Here is a 21,066-nt window from a genome sequence, read left to right as displayed (position 1 = left end):
CTCATAAACACAAGAATGAAAAAACTTAACACATTTGCTCCGGGACCTGCCGAATTTACTAAATATTACTAAGAATGTATCTATATATATAAAAAGATAACTTTTCTGTCTTTTTTTACTTTTTAACCCCTCTTTTTTTTACAAATTCTAAAAAACATAACTCAAAAAATGTAACATAAAAATGTTTTTTAATGTCAGAATAAATTGAATTTTGTCGTATTTATTTCGTTTACCATGAAAGCACGCTTGGACTTTATATTTTTTTCTTTAATATTTGACTTAATTATTTATTTATTTATTTATTTTTTGTATTTTTCTGAAGCTGGAAACGGGGAGAGACAGTCAGACAGACTCCCGCATGCGCCCGACCGGGATCCACCCGGCACGCCCACCAGGGGCGACGCTCTGCCCACCAGGGGGCGATGCTCTGCCCCTCCGGGGTGTCGCTCTGCCGCGACCAGAGCCACTCTAGTGCCTGGGGCAGAGGCCAAGGAACCATCCCCAGCGCCCGGCTATCTTTGCTCCAATGGAGCCTTGGCTGCGGGAGGGGAAGAGAGAGACAGAGAGGAAGGAGGGGGTGGGGGTGGAGAAGCAAATGGGCGCTTCTCCTATGTGCCCTGGCCGGGAATCGAACCCGGGTCCCCCGCACGCCAGGCCGACCTCTACCACTGAGCCAACCAGCCAGGGCCTTTGACTTAATTATTATCATAACATGTTTCTCAGAAATTTGTATATAGTGCGCCTACAATTATCTGTAGGGTTTTAAATGTGCCCTGACTTCAAAAAGTTTGAGAACCACTGATCTAGGGCAAGGAGACACCTGATTGGTGGTGTTGCTCTCATATCAGTCCCAGGCAAAGTAGGTCTCTAGTCCTTAGTTCCTCCTAGCCTGATGCTGTATTGGTGGCCAGAGCTGTTTCATGCCTGGGGCACAGAGAGAAAAAAAAGTAGGGAAAAGTCTTCCTCTCACCACCCCCTACCCCGACTGATACAGAGGTAACCAACCACTCTCCCTAGTTTCTTGGGTTGTCCTTCCAAATTCGAATTTCCTTATGAAAAGTACAAGCAAAAATGAGCACCTTATTTATGTCCTTATTCATGTAAAAAGGAAGCTTACTATAGTCCCCTGCCCTATGTTTACCTGTGTAAAAATTAACTCATGTGTCTTGGTGCTATTTTCCCATCATTCCTGTTCTAAGTTTATGCATATGTTGTATAAAATTACAGTGTTCTAGCTCTGGCCAGATAGCTCAGTTGGTTAGAGCATCGTCCTGAAGTGCAGAGGTTGCTGGTTGGATCCCCGGTCAGGGCACATATAGGAGCAGATTGATGTTCCTGTCTCTCTCTCCCTCTCGCTCTCTCCCTTCCTCTAACTCTAAAATCAGTACAATACATATTAAAAAAAAAAAAGATTACAGTGTTCTGTTGTATCGTTTATTTGACCACAATTTATTTGCTGCTTTGTGACACTTAGGTGTTGGCTGCCTTTTGCCCTACAAACATTGTTGCAATGAGTAACTGCACAAAGTTCAGTTCCTCCGCCTGCAAGTCTATACCGTGGATTCTAAGAACCGTGATTGCTGGGTCAAGGCCATGTGTGTACACAGTGTTGATGAATGTTACTGAGTTGGTCTCTATATTTGTGTTAGGGTTCTCCAGAGAAACAGAACCATTATTTTAAATATAATATGATATGATATGATATGATATGATATGATAATATATAATTTATTATAGGAAATTGGCTTATGCAATATTGAAGCTGACAAGTCCTAAAACTTGCAGTAGGCAAGCTACAGACCCAGGGGAGCTTGATAGTATAATTCCAGTGTGAAGTCTGGTAGGCTCAAGATATAGGAAGAGCCAATGTTTCACTTTGAGTCCAAAACAGGGGGGGAAAAAATCAATGTGCAGGTTCCAAATTAGGCAGGAGGAGTTTCTTCTTACTCAGGGGAGAGCCAGCCATTTTGTTCTGTTTGTGTCTTCAACTGATCGGACATAGCCCACCTACTTAGAGAGGGCAATCTGCTTTACTTAGTCCACTGATTCAAATGTTAATCTCATCTGGAAATATCCTCACATTGGACTTGGCTGGTTAGTTCAATGGATAAAGTGTCTGCTTGATATATGGACATCCCAGGTTCGATTCTTGGTGAGGGCACACAAGAGAAGCAGCCATCTGCTTTTCTCTACCTTCCCCTCTCCCTTCTCTCCCACTTCCCCTCTTGCAGCCAGTGGCTCAATTGGTTTGAGTGTGGCCCCAGGCACTGAGGATAGCTCAATTAGTTGGAGCATCAGCCTCAGGTGCTATAAATAGCTGAGTACTCGAGCATCGGCCCCAGATGGGGGTTCTGGGTGGATCCTGGTCAGGGCTCATGTGGGAGTCTGTCTCACTCTCTCCCTTCTTCTCAACAACAACAACAACAACAACGAGAACAGCATTATCAAGCTATGATCCATCTAAAATATATATTTGAGTAGTGTTTAGTATATTTACAGAGTTGTGCTATGACCACCACAGTCCATTTTAGAAAATTTTCATTGTCCCCAAAAGAAACCTCTTGCCATCAGCAGTCCCTTTCCATGGGCCCTTCACTGTTCCAGGCTTGAGCAGCCACTCACCTCCTTTGGGTCTGTATGGGTTTGCCTGTTCTGGACAGTGCCTCTGAATGGAATCATCTACTATATGGCTTTTTGTGTCTGGTTGGTTTTTTTTTTCCCACATAGCATGATTTTTTTTTTTAAGTAAGAGAAAGTTTATTTAGAAAGCCACAGAAGGTGAACAAGTGAGGCATGGAGGAAGGGAGCCAGCTGGGTGGTGGGGTTCAGGGACAAGCTACAGAGACAAGAGGAGGGCCTTGGGAGTGCAGGAGAAAGCAAGGCCGGGAACACAGCGACCGGAGAGGCAGGTGGGGAGAGGCGCAGGAGCTCCGCTCCGAGACAGAACCACCCAGCGTGGTGTTCTCAGGTTCGTCCATGTTGAAGTTGCCTCGTCTGTAAAATAGGGATACTAAAGCTGACCACATAGATGATTTTTGAGAATTACATGGTTAAATTTTTGTGTCAACTTGGCTGGCCTGAGGGATGCAGAGAGAGCTGGGGGGTGGGAGGATCATTATTTCTGGGTGTGTCTGTGAGGGATTAACGCTTGAATCAATAGGCTGAGTAAAGAAGGTCTACCCCCACCCCCCCCACACACCGCTGGCCCTCACCAACACATGTGGGCCACCCCAAAATGTGTCTCTTGGGCCTGAGGGTTATCTGAGGCTGATTATGTGTAAGAAACAGAAGACACAGGACGTTTTTCTTTATCTCTCCCTTAACTGCCTAGGAGAATTTAGACACAGGGCCTGTAGCAGGAAGAAGGGCTCTTGCCGGAGGTATGGACAAAGCGCAGTAAGCCGGAGGAGAGCCTTGGTGAGACCAGTTCGTTCACATTCCTCACCGTGTCCCTTTGTCTCTGCAGGGCATGACAACATTTGCTGCATGCTTCTCTGGCTGCCTGCAAATGGCCTTGTTTCCCTGTGGAGTCCCAGACCTTGTCCCCTTCTCCTTAGCTCTGAATGGCATGTAGGCCTCAGCTGCCTGACGAGTGGTCCCATAGTCTTATGGGGCCCCTCATATGTACGTATGCGATTAATTTTTTGTTTTTTGTTAATCTGTCTTATGTCAATTTAATTATTAGACCACCTAGAAGAACCTAGAAAGGTAGAGGAAAGTTTTATTTGGTTTTTTTTCCTCCCGACACTTGAGTGGAATAAAAAGGCAGAGATGAAGAGCGCTGGCTGGGGGGCTCAGTTAGAGCATCATCCCAATATGCCAAGGTTAGGGGTTCAATCCCCAGTCAGGGCGCATACAAGAATCAACCAATGAATGCATAAATAAGTTGAACAACCAATTGATGTTTCTCTCTCTCCCTCCTCCTTCCCCTCTCTCTAAAATCAATTAAAAAAAATTAAAAGGGCAGAGAAGGGCAAATTTTGTCTCTGTTTGAGCTGGGATTTCCATCTGCTCCAGCCTTTAGACACCTGTGCTCCCTGGTTCTTGGGCCTTTAAATTTGGATTGTGATTTGTATACTATTGGTTTTCCTGGTTCTCAGGCCTTCGGGTTTGGACGAGAATGACCCTTTCTGGCTGGCAGGTGGCAGATGGCGAGCCATAATACACCTCTTTCTATCTATCCACGGGGATGCTATTGGTTCTGTTTCTCTGGAGAGCCCTGACTGATACAGCGAGACCATTTTCGGGATGAAATGTGATATAACTCCTGTGAAGTGCCCGGCACAGCGCCTGGCCTGGGACGACAGGGAGTGATGGAGTGGGCGGAGCCTGCGTGCTCAGCCTGGCCAGGTGGGCGGGGCCGGGCACCTTGCAGAGCAGGAGCGGGTTCTGGCGGTGGAAGCCGTGCCCTTCCACACCTGCTGCGGCCCACAGGACAGTCTCCTGTCCACTGACCTCACAGTGGCCTTCCTTGCCAGGTCCCCTCCTCTTCCCACTTGCCACTCTCTCCCCAAGTTGGCTCCGTTTTCCCAAGCGTCCCGTGTCTATCGGGGCGATAGAAGTAACAGCATGAGCACCGGCGGCGCCAGGCCTTGTCCTCAAACCAGGGTCCCAGCTCGGCCTCTGGACTTCACCATGACGATGTGGCTGGGGCCCGACACGGGAACTCGGTTTCTTGTGCTTCCAAGTATTTTTCGTGAGCGGAGCTTGTCTGAGATGTCTGCTTGCTGGGACGCTCGTATCCGACGTGCGTTTATTCATTCATTCATCCATTCACCCACCCTTCACGTTATCCCTGGGATCCTCTTGTTCTTTATCTTTCTCAGGTTTCAAGCGCTTTACCCACCATTATTTTGCCCAGTTTGGAGACAAAGAGACTGAGGCAGAGACAGGTGGAAACAGCTTTGTCCAAGGTCACATGGCTTACAGGGGGCAGAGTTGAGTGCGAAGCCCCAGCGGACGGGCTCCAGGGCCAGGGTGAGTGGCTGCCGTGGTCCATGCAGACCCACAGAGCTGGGCCCCACCAGCCCAGGTCAGGAACGTGGTTGTCACCTTGTCCTGTGTAGGGCACTGGGCCAGGCTTTCTGCCGGACCCAGAAGCAAGGACAGCACTGTCTTTGTGAGCAAGGAGCTCAGCCTCCCCGAGAGATAAACAAAAGGACTTGGCGAGATTCTGAAAGTGTCTGCAGCCCTGGTCACGTCTGGAGTGCGGGACAAGCACCCAGGCTTTCATAGTGACCACCGTGGTGGCAAAGGACACAAATAGAGCATGTCGGGACAACGCTCTAACCAACTGAGCTACCCTGCCAGGGCCAACCTACACTTTAAAACAGAGGACGGCACCCTCATCGAGGGTCCATCACAAGTGCCCTCTGCGCGCAGAGCGAAGACTGCTTCTGCCCGATTTGAGGAAGGAGGAAACTAGAGCTCAGAGGCGAACCTTCCCATCAGAGCTGGGGCTCCGGACCAGGTCACCCGTCCTGGGAAGGTGAAGGGGTCCCACGAGTGGGCCCTGCACAGCCCGCAGAGCGAGCATGGCGAGCAAGTGTCACTCAGGTAGGAACATGACTATGTGCTAACCGGGTGGGGACAGGTGGGCTGTGTGCGGAGGCAAAGGTGCAGAAGGAAGGTCGTTTTCCGGGGTCGTAGAGGGCTGTGAGCCCAGGGCTCAGATCCTGCCTCCTGAAAGAGCCCCACAGTGAAGAATGTTCTCTGAGCCTCCTGAGACCTTCTAGTCCGGTTCCAACACTCCTGGGGGAGCAGTGTCGCACCTTGGCGATCCTTCCATGACGCTGAACTCGGGGAGGCCTGGCGGCGGCCCGCGTAGTAGGCAGCGGGGGTGGGGGTGGGGGTGGGCGGGGATAGGGGTGGGGGGGTGGGGGTGGATGCGGGTGGGCGGGGATAGGGGTGGGCGGGGATAGGGATGGGGGTGGGCGGAGACCCTCCGGGGCAGCTCGGCTTCAGGTGCCCCCTCGGGCAGGCCCTCTGGAAGGACGTGTTCTCTTTTTTGGAGATTTGGAAAGTTTTCTCAAGGAAAACATTCCTTATCAGATGATACGCCAGTTTTGCTTTCAAGGTTTGGGTTTGACAGGGACGCAGAGCAGAGCGTTCCCTTAAGGGGAGGAGACATGAGTTTCTGTGCGTGGTGGCACCGTCCTGGGGGCAAGAGCGTTTACTACTAGGGAAGCGACGTCAACCTGCCATAGCGTCAACATTTAGCCAGCACCACGGCAATGACGACCATGGCCCTGCACACCACCCAGGGCAAGAGAGGGTGGGTACATTAGTGTGCCCACGCCACAGAGAAGGAAACTGAGGCACGTGGCATGAACTGTCTCAGGGTCACAGAATGAGCGGCAGAAGTGGGGTTCAGCCCCCTCCCCACAGAGACAGACTCTACAGGGAATGATTCAGGGGTCTGGACAGGTCCCCTTAGTTCCTTATCTGTCCAAACCTTCAGGCGGGGGAAGCCCCCTGACTCTCTCTCCGTTAAGAGGGGAGCCAGCTTCTCAACCCCTGGCCACCCACAGAATTCCCGGGGAACCAAAAACACTACCGGGTGGTCTGGCTCCCAACCCAGACCCAGGGCATTGGAGTTTGGAGGCTGGCGTCTGGCCATGGCATCTTTTCTCTTTTAAGATCTTATTTATTGATTTGAGAGAGAAAAAGAGAGAGAGAGAGAGAGAGAGAGAGAGTAGGAAGTATCAACTGGTAGTTGCTTCCCATATGTGCCTTGACCAGGCAAGCCCAGGGTTTCGAACCAGAGACCTCCGCCCTCCAGGTCAGTGCTTTATCCACTGCGCCACCACAGGCCAAGCTGGCCACGGTATCTTTAAAAGCTCCTGTGTGCACACGAGCTCTTCTGTTTGGCACCTCCCAGCACCCCGACTCGTTCTGGGATCGAAATTACAACCTAACGTGCAACAGGTTACTCCCGAGCAAGAAACAAAACCTTTGTGTGTGGAGCCCTGAGGATCTGGGGTCTGCTGGCTAGAGCAGCACCGTGCGCTCTGTCCTGACCAAAACCCCGGGCAAGGCCGAGGTGCAGCTGGGATGGAGACTGACCACAGCCTCCCTGGGCTTCTGTCTCCTTGTGGGTGAAACGTGTGAAAACCCGTGCACCTCTCGATGTAAGAAACATCGAAACCGGGAGAGAATCTTTTTTTTTTTTAATTGAATTTATTGGGGTGACACGGGTTAACAAAAGCATACAGGTTCCAGGTGTCCAATTCTACACATGTCTTCTGTATGCCGTATTGAGTGTTCACTCCCCCAAGTCAGGTCTCTGTTCATCACTGTTTATCCCCCCAATCCAGTTCATTCTCCTCCACATCCCACCACCACAAGAGAAACTTATTCTATTTTTAAATTGATTTCAGAGAGAGAGGAAAGGAGAGACAGGAACACCAATCTGTTCCTGGATGCGCCCTGACTGGGAATTGAACCAGCGACCTCTGCACATCGGGACAATGTTCTAACCAATATCGGCCAGGGCAGAAGAGAGTCTTTCTTTTTTTTAGCGAGGGAGAGGACAGAGATGAGAAGCATCAACTTGTAGCTGCGGCACGTTAGTTGTTCATTGATTGCTTCTCCTACGTGCCTTGACCAGGGGCTCCAGCAGAGCCAGTGATCCCTTGTTAAGCCAGTGACCTTGGGCTTCAAGACAGTGACCTGGGATCATCGTCATGATCCCATACTCAAGCCGGCAACCCTGCGCTCAAGCTGGTGTGCCTGCACTCAGCTGGTGACCTTGGGGTTTTGAACTTGGGACCTCAGTGTCACCGCTGGTGTCAGTGATTCCAGGAGCCTGAGGTCCAGGGCCACCCCCTCCCTTTGTTGAGCTCTGTAGACAATGCAGAGTCTCCTGCACAGAACACAAGGCTTTACCTGTTTGATGCTTTCAGAACTGTTTTCCTGCGGTCCCAGTAGACATGGGTGACTCCATCTCTTCCACAAAAGCCCGGGGCCATCAGCCTCGGTGACACCACTGGACAGGCTGCCCCAACCCTTCCTCCCCGGGACCCCACAGAGATCTGCGCTGCATGGGAGGAATCGCTCTGGTCCTTCCGGGGGACCCACCATCCTCACCAGTGGCGTGGAATTAGGGATTCTGACAGAGACGTTCATTCTTTAGGAGTGCTGTGAGTCAGGTGTAGTGGTTGATGGTGGTGGGTATGTACACATCAGGGAATTAAACAGTGCCCTCTGCTGGAGCTGGCAGGCTAGTGGGGAGGCAGGTGAGAAACCCCAGGACAAATAAAATAACGGGGAACAAGACATAGAGCAGACAGTGTGGAGTGTGTGTGTGTGTGGGGGGGAGGACCTCATGAGATGGGGTGGCCCGAGCAGCCCCACCTGAGCTAGTGACAAGTATTCACAGCAGCCAGGCCTGCTGGTTAGTGATGGAGGTGACAGACCCTCATGGCTCTCTCAGCACCTGCTGGGCTTGCCTGGGATGATTTGGGTGGCACCGTCTTGGGCTTTGGGCCACTTGTGGCTGGGAGAGTGTGGGCTGAGCTCTGAAGCCCAGGGGAGAAGCCAGGGTGAAGACTGAGGGCAGCCACGCGGCCTTGGGAGCCGGGCGAGGCCCAGGAGGGTGCTGACTGGGTTGGCGGCTGGGTTAATGGGCAGTGGGGCACACAGGTGCCCAGAGACCGCCGGGGAAGCCCGCACAGCTGAGCAACAAAATGTTCCCGTGGAAAAGGGAACAGAGAAACCTGGCCTGGGTGGACCCAGCAGGCCGCTGGGGTGGGACAGTGAGTGCTGCTGTGGTCAGAGTGTCCTGCCAACCCTGAGCCGATCCACACTGTGTCTGGGACACCTGCCAAGAACAGCTGCGTCAAGAACCTGCCAGCGCCCCGGCCGGGTAAGCCCAGCTGGTTAGAGCATCATCCCGACCTGCGGAGGCCGCGGGTTTGATCTCCAGCGTGGGCACATGCGAGAATCAACCAATGACTGCGTGAATAGTGGAACGCAAAATCGGTACTTCTCTGTCTGTTTCTCTCTCCCTTAAATCAACGAATTAAAAAAAATCCCAAACAGAACAGAAAGAGCGTGTGAGGGAACACTCACACTCCGCTGGTGCAGATGTTTCTGCTTTTCCTGTTACGTGACGTCATGAACCTAGTTGTATGTCTGTTTTTAGAAACAGTGGTAAAATAGACATGCCGTACAACTTAGCACTTTACCCACTGGTGACAGTTCAGGGACATCAAAGACGCTGTAACCATCACCCGTGTTCCCAACTTTCCTGTGACCTCCAACAGAAACCCCGCCCCTGGGACACAGTGGCCCCCCACCTGCACCCCGTGACCCCTGTGCCCCAGGACTCTGCCTCTGCCCGACGCAGGGATTGCGCAGCAGCAGGATCATCCGCGTCTGTCGTTCGTGTGTGGCTTCCGTACTCGACCCGTTTCCAAGGTCCGTCTCCGTGCTGTAGCACGTCAGCGCTTCGTCCCTGTTCACCTGGACACGAGTTATTTCTGCCTTCTGTGTGGACGGCGAACTGGTCCAGTTTCCGAAAGGGGTCAGTGGTCACCAGCGCAACACTGCTGTGGATGCTGTGTGTGCCACCAGGTCCCTGAGCCCGGGCCGGAGGGGCTGCGCACATTTCTCCCCCACCTGAGGGATGAGGAAGTGCTGCCAGGTCCCTGAGCCCGGCCCGAGGGGCTGGGCACATTTCTCCCCCACCTGAGGGATGAGGAAGTGCCACCAGGTCCCTGAGCCCGGGCCGGAGGGGCTGCGCACATTTCTCCCCCACCTGAGGGATGAGGAAGTGCTGCCAGGTCCCTGAGCCCGGCCCGAGGGGCTGGGCACATTTCTCCCCCACCTGAGGGATAAGGAAGTGCCACCAGGTCCCTGAGCCCGGGCCGGAGGGGCTGGGCACATTTCTCCCCCACCTGAGGGATGAGGAAGCGAGGCTGGTGCTCGGGAACCTGGCTGAGATCGGACACGGCTTGTGGCTGCGCGGCTGCAGAACCCCCACGGAGCTGCGCTGACCGCCCTGGACTTTCAGTCCGTTCTCTCTTTCAAGCATGTGAATGTGCGTTAGGTCGAACAGTGTGGGAGGTGAGTCCTGTCTCCTTGTTCACGACCTGCACGGGGACAATCTCAGGATGCCGTGCCAGGCGGGCAGAGAGAGTGCTGGGGAGAAGGCCAGACCCGGGACTGCAGACACGTCCCTCAGACGTCGTGCGACCTAGGGTAGTGGGCAGCACGAGAGGGCACTCCCCCTCCTGAGGCCGGGGCACACCCCCTCCCAGCCCAGCCCCTGCAGCCAGGAAACCGGCTCCGGGGCTCCTCCTGCAGGGCTGCCGCCCCCTGCTGTCCATGGAGGGCACTGCCTGGGAACGAGTGTCCCCAAGGGCCTGCCCAGCAACCCTCCTACCTGAAGGGGGTGGGGGCAGGAGAGAAGAGGGAGAGGCCTCCTGGGTCGGTATTGTCTTCATTTTCTGATTCCCACACAGCAGGGATGAGCCCCCAAGGCACTCTCGAAGGAATCTTGCCCAGAAGCTATTGGCTACGTTTGTGTCCCTTGAAGGCCCTAACTATTCCCTGGGGGGAAGGCCCTGCCTTGAGGGCTGGCACGGGACCAGGGCCTGGGCACCGGAGAGCCCCTTCCTCCCCCACACCCGCTCCCCAAAGTCCTCCCCTCCCTTCCCATCAGAGAGCCCCTTCCTCCCCCACACTCGCTCCCCAAAGTCCTCCCCTCCCTTCCCATCAGAGAGCCCCTTCCTCCCCCACACCCGCTCCCCAAAGTCCTCCCCTCCCTTCCCATCAGAGAGCCCCTTCCTCCCCCACACCCGCTCCCCAAAGTCCTCCCCTCCCTTCCCATCAGAGAGCCCCTTCCTCCCCCACACTCGCTCCCCAAAGTCCTCCCCTCCCTTCCCATCAGAGAGCCCCTTCCTCCCCCACACCCGCTCCCCAAAGTCCTCCCCTCCCTTCCCATCAGAGAGCCCCTTCCTCCCCCACACCCGCTCCCCAAAGTCCTCCCCTCCCTTCCCATCAGAGAGCCCCTTCCTCCCCCACACCCGCTCCCCAAAGTCCTCCCCTCCCTTCCCATCAGAGAGCCCCTTCCTCCCCCACACCCGCTCCCCAAAGTCCTCCCCTCCCTTCCCATCAGAGAGCCCCTTCCTCCCCCACACTCGCTCCCCAAAGTCCTCCTCTCCCTTCCCATCAGAGAGCCCCTTCCTCCCCCACACTCGCTCCCCAAAGTCCTCCCCTCCCTTCCCATCAGAGAGCCCCTTCCTCCCCCACACCCGCTCCCCAAAGTCCTCCCCTCCCTTCCCCGGGCCACGCTGGGTCCAGGGCCTGTCCCTTCTCCCCTGGATCAGCTGCCTGCCCGAGTGCCCCAGACCCTTCAGGGCAGGCGTCTGCTTCAGGTTCAAACCTCCTGTCCCCTGCTGTCTCTGCCACTTCGTCACACTGGCGCTCAGGCCCCAGGCCCCATGTGGCCCCTCCCCCGTGGTCAGAGCCCTCCACTCCGGCACTATGACCTCCTCCTCCTGCTGGACCCAGCGGAGTAAAAGGTTATACAGCAGTGTCTGGGCCCAGACAGCCCGGTGTCTGTCCCAGCTTCCTACAAAGTAGGTCACTACACACAGGGACCCCGGGGGACTCAGAGACGAATCTGCACTGTGTCTCCTGGCATCAGCACCCAGGTTCTAGCTGCGCCCCAAAGGGTCCCTCTGGCCCGCTGCCCGCAGTGGGGGGTGCAGGGCAGCTGACAATGCCAGCATGCCTCTCGCACAAGCACCCAGGCTCTGCCTGGGGGGGGGCAGGCCTGGGACCCCTCCACTCCCACCCCCCACCCCTCCAGCCTTGCCCACTCGGGGGGCTGCCGCTCCCCAAGGACACACGCGCGGACACGGCGCTCAGGCCAGAGCATCAGGACACGGGCTCGGGCTCCCTGAGAAATGGGTTTATTCCTCCTCTTCTGTAAACGCCGGCTCAACGATCAGCACAGACGCGGAGCGATTGCAATGGAGTTTATCCGGAGGACGGTCTGCGGGTTCACAATAACTGGGAGGGAGAGAGAGCGTGGTCACAGCGGGGCCGCAGAACGGGGACCTCGCTCAGCAGCCACCAGAGGCTCTGCCACCGGACGCTGGCTCTTCGCACGAGGGACTCTGCCTTGAACCAAATCGTCCCTGGGCGACACCGGCCACCCCCCCCACGGCCACGCGCTGCGAGTGGAGTGTGCTGACCGCTGAGCCCACGGCTGTGCGAGCCCCGTCAGAACCGCAGAGGCCGTGATACCTGGAGGCCCGGTGTCCGGGAGGGCCCTGCCGCGGGCCCCGCCTCCCCCCACCGCACGCACTCGGAGAGCCCTGGGCCGCAGGGTGCACGGCCGCGTGGGCTGATGTGGGGCTTCCTCCCAGCCCAGCCTTGACATCACTCCCTTCCTGCCTCAGCCTCCGTCACAGGATGCTGACCTCACGTCCTCCACGTCCTAGCCGGTGCACCTTCCTCTTACGAGGATGTCCGTGTGACACCAGTAACACGAGACAACACACAGGCACAGACGCTGGGTTCTGCTGCTCAGGGGCCAGGAGCTCTGACGAGCCTGCCACATGCACTTGACCGTGAGGACGCTGTGACCCTGGGCCCTGGCTGGCACTCTTCCCTCAGGAACGTGCGCCACATCTGTGTGCGTGTGCCAACGCGTGCTCACAGGCCTCCGTGCCCGCTGGGAAGGGGCCGGGCTTTATGAGACGGTGCCACCCTGTGCGCGACCGAAGACCCACTTCCGCTCACGCACTGCCCGCTGCCCGCTGCCCGCCGACACGGGCTCTCTCCACTGACGCGTCCGAGCACAGGCGGGCACGGGGAGCTGCTTCTCCCGTGTCCCTGATGTCCCGCCATCCCCTCCCGGCCAGGCCCGGTGGGGGTGCCGCCCGAGCAGAACTTACTGTTCTTCTTCCTGTAGTTCTTCCTCTTCCTGAACTTCATGTTGACCTTGGGCCACGACTCTGTCTTCTCGATGACCGTGGCTTCGACACGCACAAGGTCCTTCCTGGGAGGGAGGAAAAGAAAACGTGACACGCCTCCGCGGCCGGGCTGCGCCTCTGCCAATGCTTTATGCGAGACTTCCTAAAATGGAGGTTTATATTTTTGCTGACTGTAAGAGTGATATACGTCTTCCCTGTACACAATCGGAAAGCTACAGAGAGGCACAGTGAAGGTGGCGTAGTCCGTCATGCATCTTCAAGGCCACGCGGGACTGCATTAGCACCAGGCCGCTGACCAGCCTGGGTGTGCTCCCCATGGGGGCGCCAAGCACCCACTACACAAAGTGTAAGTGCCTCGTGTTGGGCGTCCGTACGAGTGACGGACGCCCCTCCACCCAGCCCGGACAGAGCCCCGCACCCCAGAGCACGTTACCCCAGGAGAGGCTTGCCCAGTAACGTGAAGTCGTCAGCGCCAACCAGCAGGACCTGAGGGGGGAAACGGGCGTGAGCGGCGAGCAGCGCGGAAGTGGTGAAGAACCGGTGGCGACTCGGCCGCCCGGGGAGATGAGAATGGTATCGCTTAGGGGCCGTGCCACGGGTGTGGTGTGCTGTCTTGCTATCGGTTCCCTTAACCTTAAGCTGCACTGGCCACTGGCGGTATCTGGCGGACATGCCCCGACTGCCCGGTGTGGTTATGTGATGTGGTGATCACCTACGAAGGTAAGCGTCAACCTCCTATGAAAACGGTGGCTTAAAAAAAACAAAACACCCTCCTTAGTGAAGTCTAACATGGCGTCTTTTGAAGCTGGTCTCAGGTGTGCCTGCGTGTCTGATGGCAGCGAATCCCGCGCCGCCACCACAGCTTGGCGTGGGACACCGTGCTGCTGAGCGTGTCTGCAACAGATCACCTTTGCATTCTAAGTGAGACGCTGTTTTTATCAGGTGTTGGAGGACCGTCTTAAATTTTACTGGTAAAAAAAATCCAATCACACTAAACTTAAATATCTGAAGACACAGCATAGTTATAACAACACCGACGGATTAAGTACGTCAGACAATGACAATACATTGACTGAGTTACTCTCAGCACGACAGGTGCTCTATTCCTGGGTTCCCTAAGTGATAAGAAGCCGTCTGCGTCAGATGAGGCGTTCTATCACGTTTCTGTGAATGTGAAATGTTTCCAAGTAACGCCTTTTCAGAAATCTCCACATACACATTCCCGTAGGCTCATGTCTCCTCGCCACGAAGACGTCAGTGTGCTCTGCTCGCGAGCTCATGACGGAGCCGCAGTGTCCCCAGAGTCCTGTCAGAGAAGTGGGCTTTCTGGCCGCTGACACCAGCTCTGCGCTGAGAGTCCTGCTCAGATCGCAGGTGGGGGGAGGTCTCTTAGCAACAGAGTGAACGTGCAAACACTCCACACTCACAAAGACAGGAGGCAAAAATAAAAAACAAAAACAAACAACAAGGAAGAGTTTTAACAAGTAAAGGAACTCCTATGTGTCATACTACACGACAGTAACAGTAACATGCATCCTGGAAAAATGACCTAGCATAGAGCTTGTCTTTTCCATGTAGTTTTCTACACAGAAGCTGAGGAGGCGAAGACCACGTCGACCCGTGAGCACAGAAGACGGAATCACCCCCGGTGGGCAGAAGCGTGCAGTTGAATACACAGACGGAGCACGCAGCCCCAAACGGTCAGAGAGAGCCGGCGCCCGGGGAAGTGCCCAGACCCGGGCCCGGGCAGCCTGCAGACAGACACCTCCCTGGGGACGGCCCGGGAGTGGCGATCGCACATGTGGTGACCGAGTCCCCAAATGCACAAAGAGGCCGACAGTCTCACCTTCTCCAGCCGAATCCTCTCCCCACACTCAATGTCTAATTCGTTGTCGATTAAAATCAGGTCTTCGGACGTCACCTTCCACTGGTGGCTGGCGAAGTGGACCACAGCAAAGAGCCTGCCGTACTGGCCAGCGGCGATCAGCCCGTTCACCTTCCGCACGACCTCTGCGGAGAGAGGCCGGACAACGGCCGTCACGCACACGGAGGGGCAGTGGCCACGCCTCCACGCTGACCCCCAGGACAAACCCGCGCCTCCCCTTTCCGCTTTCCTGGTGGCTGGCCACAGGGCGGGTGAGGGCTGCTGGCCAAGCCCTTCTCCTCCCTGCCGCGGGCAGGGGTGCCCGGGCACGGGGCCCGCCTGCTGTTCTCAGGAGCACTGGCGTCTGGGCATGAGGGGCATGGAGGCTTCCTAGGATGCCCCCTGCACCCCGTCCTTCTCTGGCCTGAGCACGCAGCATGCCTGGCTCGGTCCTACGGCTCCGGGTGGACCCCCCCCCCCCCCCAGCCATTTGGCTCCCAGTCGTCATTAATAAAGAGCTGGGGACTGGGAAGTGTGCGAACCCGAGAGGCCCTCCTGCAAACAAACACGGGGCATCTGGAGCGATACCCAGGGGGCTGGGTCCTCCCCGCACGCCTCCCCACACGGCCACCTGCCCCACGTCTGTGGCTCCGCCCCTGCTCACACCACTACGACCCTCTTACCCTGCACTGTTTACTGTCAGAACCGCGTCCAGTGAGTCCTGCCCCACCGGCCTCGCCTAGGCTGGACGCAGGTAAGCCCCCCCAGTTCCTGCCCTGGGGACCACCCAGACCAGAGGCTGCACAAGGCCAAGGCCAGGACCCAGACTGCACCTTGCTTACCTCACAGTCTCCAAACAGGATATTAAAACTAGATGATTCCAGCCTGACCAGTGGTGGTGTGGAGAACAGAGCATCGACCCAGGACGTCGCAGTCCCAGGTTTGAAACCCTGAGGTCGCCGGCTTGAGCAAAGGGCCACTGGCTCGGCTGGAGCCCCCCAGGCAAGGCACGTATGAGAAGCAATCAGTGAACAACTAAGGTGCTGCAACTACAGGTTGATGCTTCTCATCTCTCCCCCTTCCTGTCTCTCTCTCATACAAACTAGATGAGTCTATGTATTGACCTGCTTTTCCAGCTTCTGTTTGGAAAACAGAGGACCCCACACCCTCCTCACGGCAGGCTCCAGGGACACTCCTGGGACACCCTGACGGTGCCTCCAGCACGCAGGCCGGTGCCGGCGTCCACTGGTCATCATGCATCTTGCTCTTCCGGTCGGGGAGGAACCTCTCCCTGAACCCACATTTCTACCCACCGCAGGAAGACACGTGCGCCCCCCCACTTTCCCTCCCTCACACGCGTCACCTGCTTCAGGTGCTGAGGGGTCCCTGATAAATGACAGGGGCTCTCAAGTCTGCTGCTAAGGGACAAGTGATCCAGAGCGTCCACACTGTGTGCATCTCGGGGCATGGAGGACCGTGACACCCTCTGTCTGTGGCCAGCGTCCGCGTGGGGGGGGGGTTCTGCCCCTCTCTCTGCCTCTCACCTGCATGATGTCTGGTCTCCTCGGCGGGGTCTGGCAGAACGACTTCTGGCCAAGGTGGTGAACTCAGGGATGTTTTAGGAACGTATCTGTAGAAAAACATTTTACACACGCATGTCACACACATGTGAGAGGTAGTTCAAAATCATAAGAGATGGCCGTGTCCCAACTCCGGGAAGGACGGGGGTCCACCATGTCACCCGGTCATGTCTCGGGCGCCCCCTGGCCAGGAAAGCCGCCCTCACAGTCGGAGCGGGCTGTGCGGGAGGGGCGGTGGGTGTCACGTGGCTCAGGACCACAGCGGCACCTTGGTAGGGCCCCGCCCTTTGGTATAAATGTGAGAACAGGCCCCCACGCACCCTCTTAGGGCTGCCATGCGGTTCAGCGGACAACAGCTAATTGCTCCTAGTCAAAAGAGAGACTGTAGCATTCTTATCTACCCCGGAGGGACTGAGACCTGGGAACACCTTGCTCTTTGGACCCTTGATGCTCTGCCTGTATTTATTTATGCCGAGGGGCTGAGAAAAACAGTCAGAAAAGTGAACAGGACGTCTAACTATTTGTGAGAACCCAAACATCTGAAGCTCTGCCTCCAGAAACAAAGTCCTCGAGGCGAAAGAAAAAGAGTCCCCGAAGACCACACTGTGCCCATTACCCTTGTGGGAGCGAAGTGCTCTGCGAACCGAACCTTCGAGAAGCAGACCACAGGGAGGCTGAGGGAGAGAGAGAAACACGGCAGTTACTACTGTGGAACACAAACCACCCCGGACGTCACGACACACACAGCTGTTGCTGGTATCAGTTTAAACCGCATCACAACTTGTCTACTGAAAATCCAGGTCGACAAAGCTAAAGGACCATCGCTGGCCGTCGTTCATTACTGTAAGTGTCCAGATCCGTGCATCCCACGGACACAGCTAAGCTGCAAACGCAGAGGACAGAGCTCTCACTAACTAGAGTCTTGTTAAAAATTGAGCTGTAGGCCCTGGCCGGTTGGCTCAGCGGTAGAGCGTCGGCCTGGCGTGCGGGGGACCCGGGTTCGATTCCCGGCCAGGGCACATAGGAGAAGCGCCCATTTGCTTCTCCACCCCCCCCCCTCCTCTCTGTTTCTCTCTTCCCCTCCCGCAGCCAAGGCTCCATTGGAGCAAAGATGGCCCGGGCGCTGGGGATGGCTCCTTGGCCTCTGCCCCAGGCGCTAGAGTGGCTCTGTGGCTCTGGTCATGGCAGAGCGACGCCCCGGAGGGGCAGAGTATCGCCCCCTGGTGGGCAGATCGTCGCCCCTGGTGGGCGTGCCGGGTGGATCCCGGTCGGGCGCATGCGGGAGTCTGTCTGACTGTCTCTCCCCGTTTCCAGCTTCAGAAAAATACAAAAAAAAAAAAAAAAAAAAAAAAAAAATTGAGCTGTAATTCATATACCATAAAAGCCACCTGGTGAAAGCTCACCCAGTCACAGGGGCTCCCCATGCTTGGGAGCCGCTTGGTGGATCTACCATCTTGTTGGGCTTAGACCTTAGACCTCCCCTCTTCTTTAACTATGGACACTGCTCTGGTGACTGCATTCGTCGAATGGATTTGTCACTTGAACACTGGCGACTCCCACGTTTACACCTGCATCCTGGACTTGGGTGCCCACCTGTGTGCCGTCGCCACCTGCGTGTCCGATAGGCATCTCAAAACCTACCAATGGCTTCCGATCTCCCTGCGTGCCTGCTTCTCCCATACCCCTCCCGTCTCACACAGCGGCAACTTCACCCTTCCTGTGGCTTCACCCCCAAACTTTGACCTTCCTCTCACACCCCTCAGCCGACCTACAGGCAAGTCCTCTTGGCTCTCTGGTCAACAGATCCCGGCTCTGACCAATGAAATCAGCCACGCTACCGCCATCCCCTTGCCTGGGTGATGACTAACACCCCGCTCTTCCTCCTGCTCCCCGCTTTCTCTGCACAGCAGCTGGAGCGGTCCTGTTAAAGCCCAGGTCCCATCATCTCACTATTTTGCTGAAACTGTCCAAGAGCTTCCCATTTCATTCAGAGAAAAAGCAAAAGCCCGGCCTGACCAGGCGGTGGAGCAATGGATAGAGCGTCGGACTGGGATGTGGAGGACCGAGGTTCAAGACCCCGAGGTCGCCAGCTTGAGCGCGGGCTCATCTGGTTTGAGCAAAGCTCACCAGCTTGCACCCAAGGTCGCTGGCTTGAGCAAGGGGTTACTCGGTCTGCTGAAGGCCCGCGGTCAAGGCACATATGAGAAAGCAATCAATGAACAATTAAGGTGTCGCAACAAAAAACTGATGATTGATGCTTCTCATGTCTCTCCGTTCCTGTCTCTCTGTCCCTATCTATCCCTCTCTCTCTCTGTAAAAAAAAAAAGAAGCAAAAGCCCATACAGCGCCTGCCTAGAATCTTGTGCTGGCCGCTCTTTCTTCGAAACCCCTCTCCGCCTCAGGCATCTATACAAGGCTACTTCCCTCCATTTTCCTGGGTCTCCACTCAAACACCATCTCAGTAGAGAAGGCCTTTCTTGACCGTTCTATTTAAAAACAAACCCCTCTCTCTCAACTCACACTTTTTCTCCATAAGACTTATCAGCTTCTAACATATATACTATGTCACTTACTTATTTAAAACAAACAAATAAACAAACACTTCTGGTCTCTCTGCACACCCAGTCTCCCTTATACACAGAAGTTATTGTTATTGTTGTGTGTGTGTTCATGATTGATGGGTGCCCACCCTGGACCAGTGTTTGACATGTAACAGGTACTGAATGGATGATGAATGAACGAATGATGGAAATCTCTGCTCGGGCATCCAGCGAAGCCCCCGTGGGAACCCTCTGTGACTGGAAACTTGGCACCTCTCTTGGGAGCCCTCCTACTGTTAAACCCTCAGAAAGTTTCTCTCCCTATCTACCTGCCTGTTAACTCGTGCCAAGGTCTTAGCTTAGCCTTGGACCCCACGGCGAACAAACGTGCTCCCTCGTCTCCCACAGGACCGTCCTTTCTATCTCTGAGGACTGAGACTCTGTGTCCTCCCATCCTGTTTCCTTCGCTCACTCTTCCAGGTCCTGTCTGCTCACTCTTTTGGTCACCTTCTCCGTACTCACTACACTTTGCGTTTCTCTCCTAAAAAGTTTGAGTCTGGAATTGAACACAGCATTCTGCAGGTAGTTGACGTCAGCGGAATAGAGGAAGTCCTACTGCTTTTCGTGAAGACGTCCCTGCCTACCTCAACCCATGTTTTATTACGGAAAACGTCAAGAATGCAAAAGTAAGAAGAATAGCCCGGGGAGTCCTGAGCCCTCAGTTATCCCTCTCCAGAATCAAGTTATCGACTCACGACCCATCCAGTGTGATGTACACTGCCTCTGGCCCAACTCTGTGATTAGTTTAAAGCAAATCAGACATTGCTGGATGAGTCAAGATGTCCGAGTATTTCTATATGTGGATGAAAAACAAGTGCTATCATAAATGATAAATTCCTAACTGGGCAGGTCATGGTGGGTAGTCATAGCACAGACCTATCCCTTCTTTAGTGATAGGTTCTAAGCCAGCCTTGTCCATCGTTTCTGTGCACCTAACACACTTCGGAAAGCCAGAAGTAACACTCATTGAAGCTGTCACCAACTCCTGAGAAAGCACATCAGCTGGCAATCCGATTCCTGCCTTGCCTTCCCTCCCTTCACCTTACCCTTCCTTCCTCTCCTCCTTCATCTCAAATGCATAAAAGCAACTGCAAAACTGTTAGCTCCCTGGAGCACTTGAGATCTCGCTCTCCCTCCGGCAACTGTCATTCTGGTTCAAATAAACTCTTACAAATATTCTCTACAGGTCTGGACATTTCTTGAGCCAACACACCAAAGACAACTCGTTAGAGGGACAAAAGAATGTAACCATGGGACTATCATGGCACCTGAAAAAGGTGAAATTCTTTAACATCATCAAATACACGTTTAGTCCAATTTAAAAACGTACGTAAAGACTCGTGCATACACACACCCTCCGATCATTTTTGGGCAGAAATTGAATGTTTTTGATGAACATAACATTTTTTGAGCTTCATAACCCAGTGTCTAAAAGACACCTTTTTTTTTTTTTTTTTTTTTTTTTTAGCTGAATGGGTTAAGATTAGGCAAAGGCATAATCACCATTTTCCCAGGTGAGGACGAGGAGGCTCAGAGAGCAGCTTGAAGCCCGGGTGTTGGAGCAGGACCAAGCTGTCTCAATGATTCCTGTCCAATTCCCTGCTGTGTGACCCCGGGCAAGTTACCTAACCTCTCTGAATCTCAGATTGCTCCTCCCTGTAATATAGAGCTTATACATCTGCTGAAGAGCTATTTTCAATGATTAAGCTACTAAATAGAGGAACCAGGATCTGAATCGAGCGTCCCCCGACTCCATGGCCTGGGTGCTACTACGTTCGTAGCATCAAAAAAGGCGATTAGCACCCGAGGGCACCAGATCGGACGCAGACACACACGTGGCGGGACGGCGGGAAGCTACAGATCGTCCTGCTTCCTTCTTTCATCCCGCGGCCCGGGTCTCACCCGCTCCGGGTCCCGATGGTCTGAGGATGCTGCGGCTGCACGCGGACACCAGCTGCCCGAAAGTAATTGGCAGCGCCGAGACAGCCACCGCCGCCGCCATCTTCCCGCAGCCTCGGCCGGAAGCGGAAGCGCCGCGAACCTGGTGCGTCGACGCACCGGGCCCGGCCGGA

At 55.0% G+C, this 21,066-nt stretch overlaps 1 protein-coding gene and 1 pseudogene across 1 annotated transcript; one reads left to right on the top strand and one right to left on the bottom strand.

Annotated features, from left to right (window-relative positions):
• Positions 1 to 793: 793 nt before the first annotated feature.
• Positions 794 to 937, top strand: LOC136389925 (small nucleolar RNA SNORA48; annotated as a pseudogene).
• Positions 938 to 11,899: 10,962 nt separating this feature from the next.
• MRPL21 (mitochondrial ribosomal protein L21) lies at positions 11,900 to 21,020 on the bottom strand. Its single transcript, XM_066383790.1, has 7 exons — positions 20,897 to 21,020; positions 17,011 to 17,068; positions 16,359 to 16,444; positions 14,797 to 14,960; positions 13,384 to 13,436; positions 12,912 to 13,015; positions 11,900 to 12,021 (listed from the first exon to the last, which is right to left on the bottom strand). Exons 1-7 carry the CDS (start codon positions 20,994 to 20,996, stop codon positions 11,957 to 11,959), a joined length of 630 nt encoding a protein of 209 aa, XP_066239887.1. The 5' UTR covers positions 20,997 to 21,020; the 3' UTR covers positions 11,900 to 11,956.
• Positions 21,021 to 21,066: the final 46 nt, after the last annotated feature.

The sequence above is a fragment of the Saccopteryx leptura genome, chromosome 1, assembly GCF_036850995.1.
Source record: "Saccopteryx leptura isolate mSacLep1 chromosome 1, mSacLep1_pri_phased_curated, whole genome shotgun sequence".
NCBI classification, from domain to species: Eukaryota; Metazoa; Chordata; class Mammalia; order Chiroptera; family Emballonuridae; genus Saccopteryx; species Saccopteryx leptura.
The sequence above is the reverse complement of the archived record's forward strand: the minus strand, read 5'-3'. Positions and strand labels throughout refer to the sequence as shown.

Coding starts and splice junctions, on each gene's coding strand:
- MRPL21 (XM_066383790.1), bottom strand. CDS start 20,996: ATGGCGGCGGCGGTGGCTGTCTCGGCGCTGCCAATTACTTTCGGGCAG. Junction 17,069..20,896: donor ACCATCGGGACCCGGAGCGG/GTGAGACCCGGG, acceptor TCTCTCCCTCAG/CCTCCCTGTGGTCTGCTTCT. Junction 16,445..17,010: donor AGCACTTCGCTCCCACAAGG/GTAATGGGCACA, acceptor GTTTTTCTACAG/ATACGTTCCTAAAACATCCC.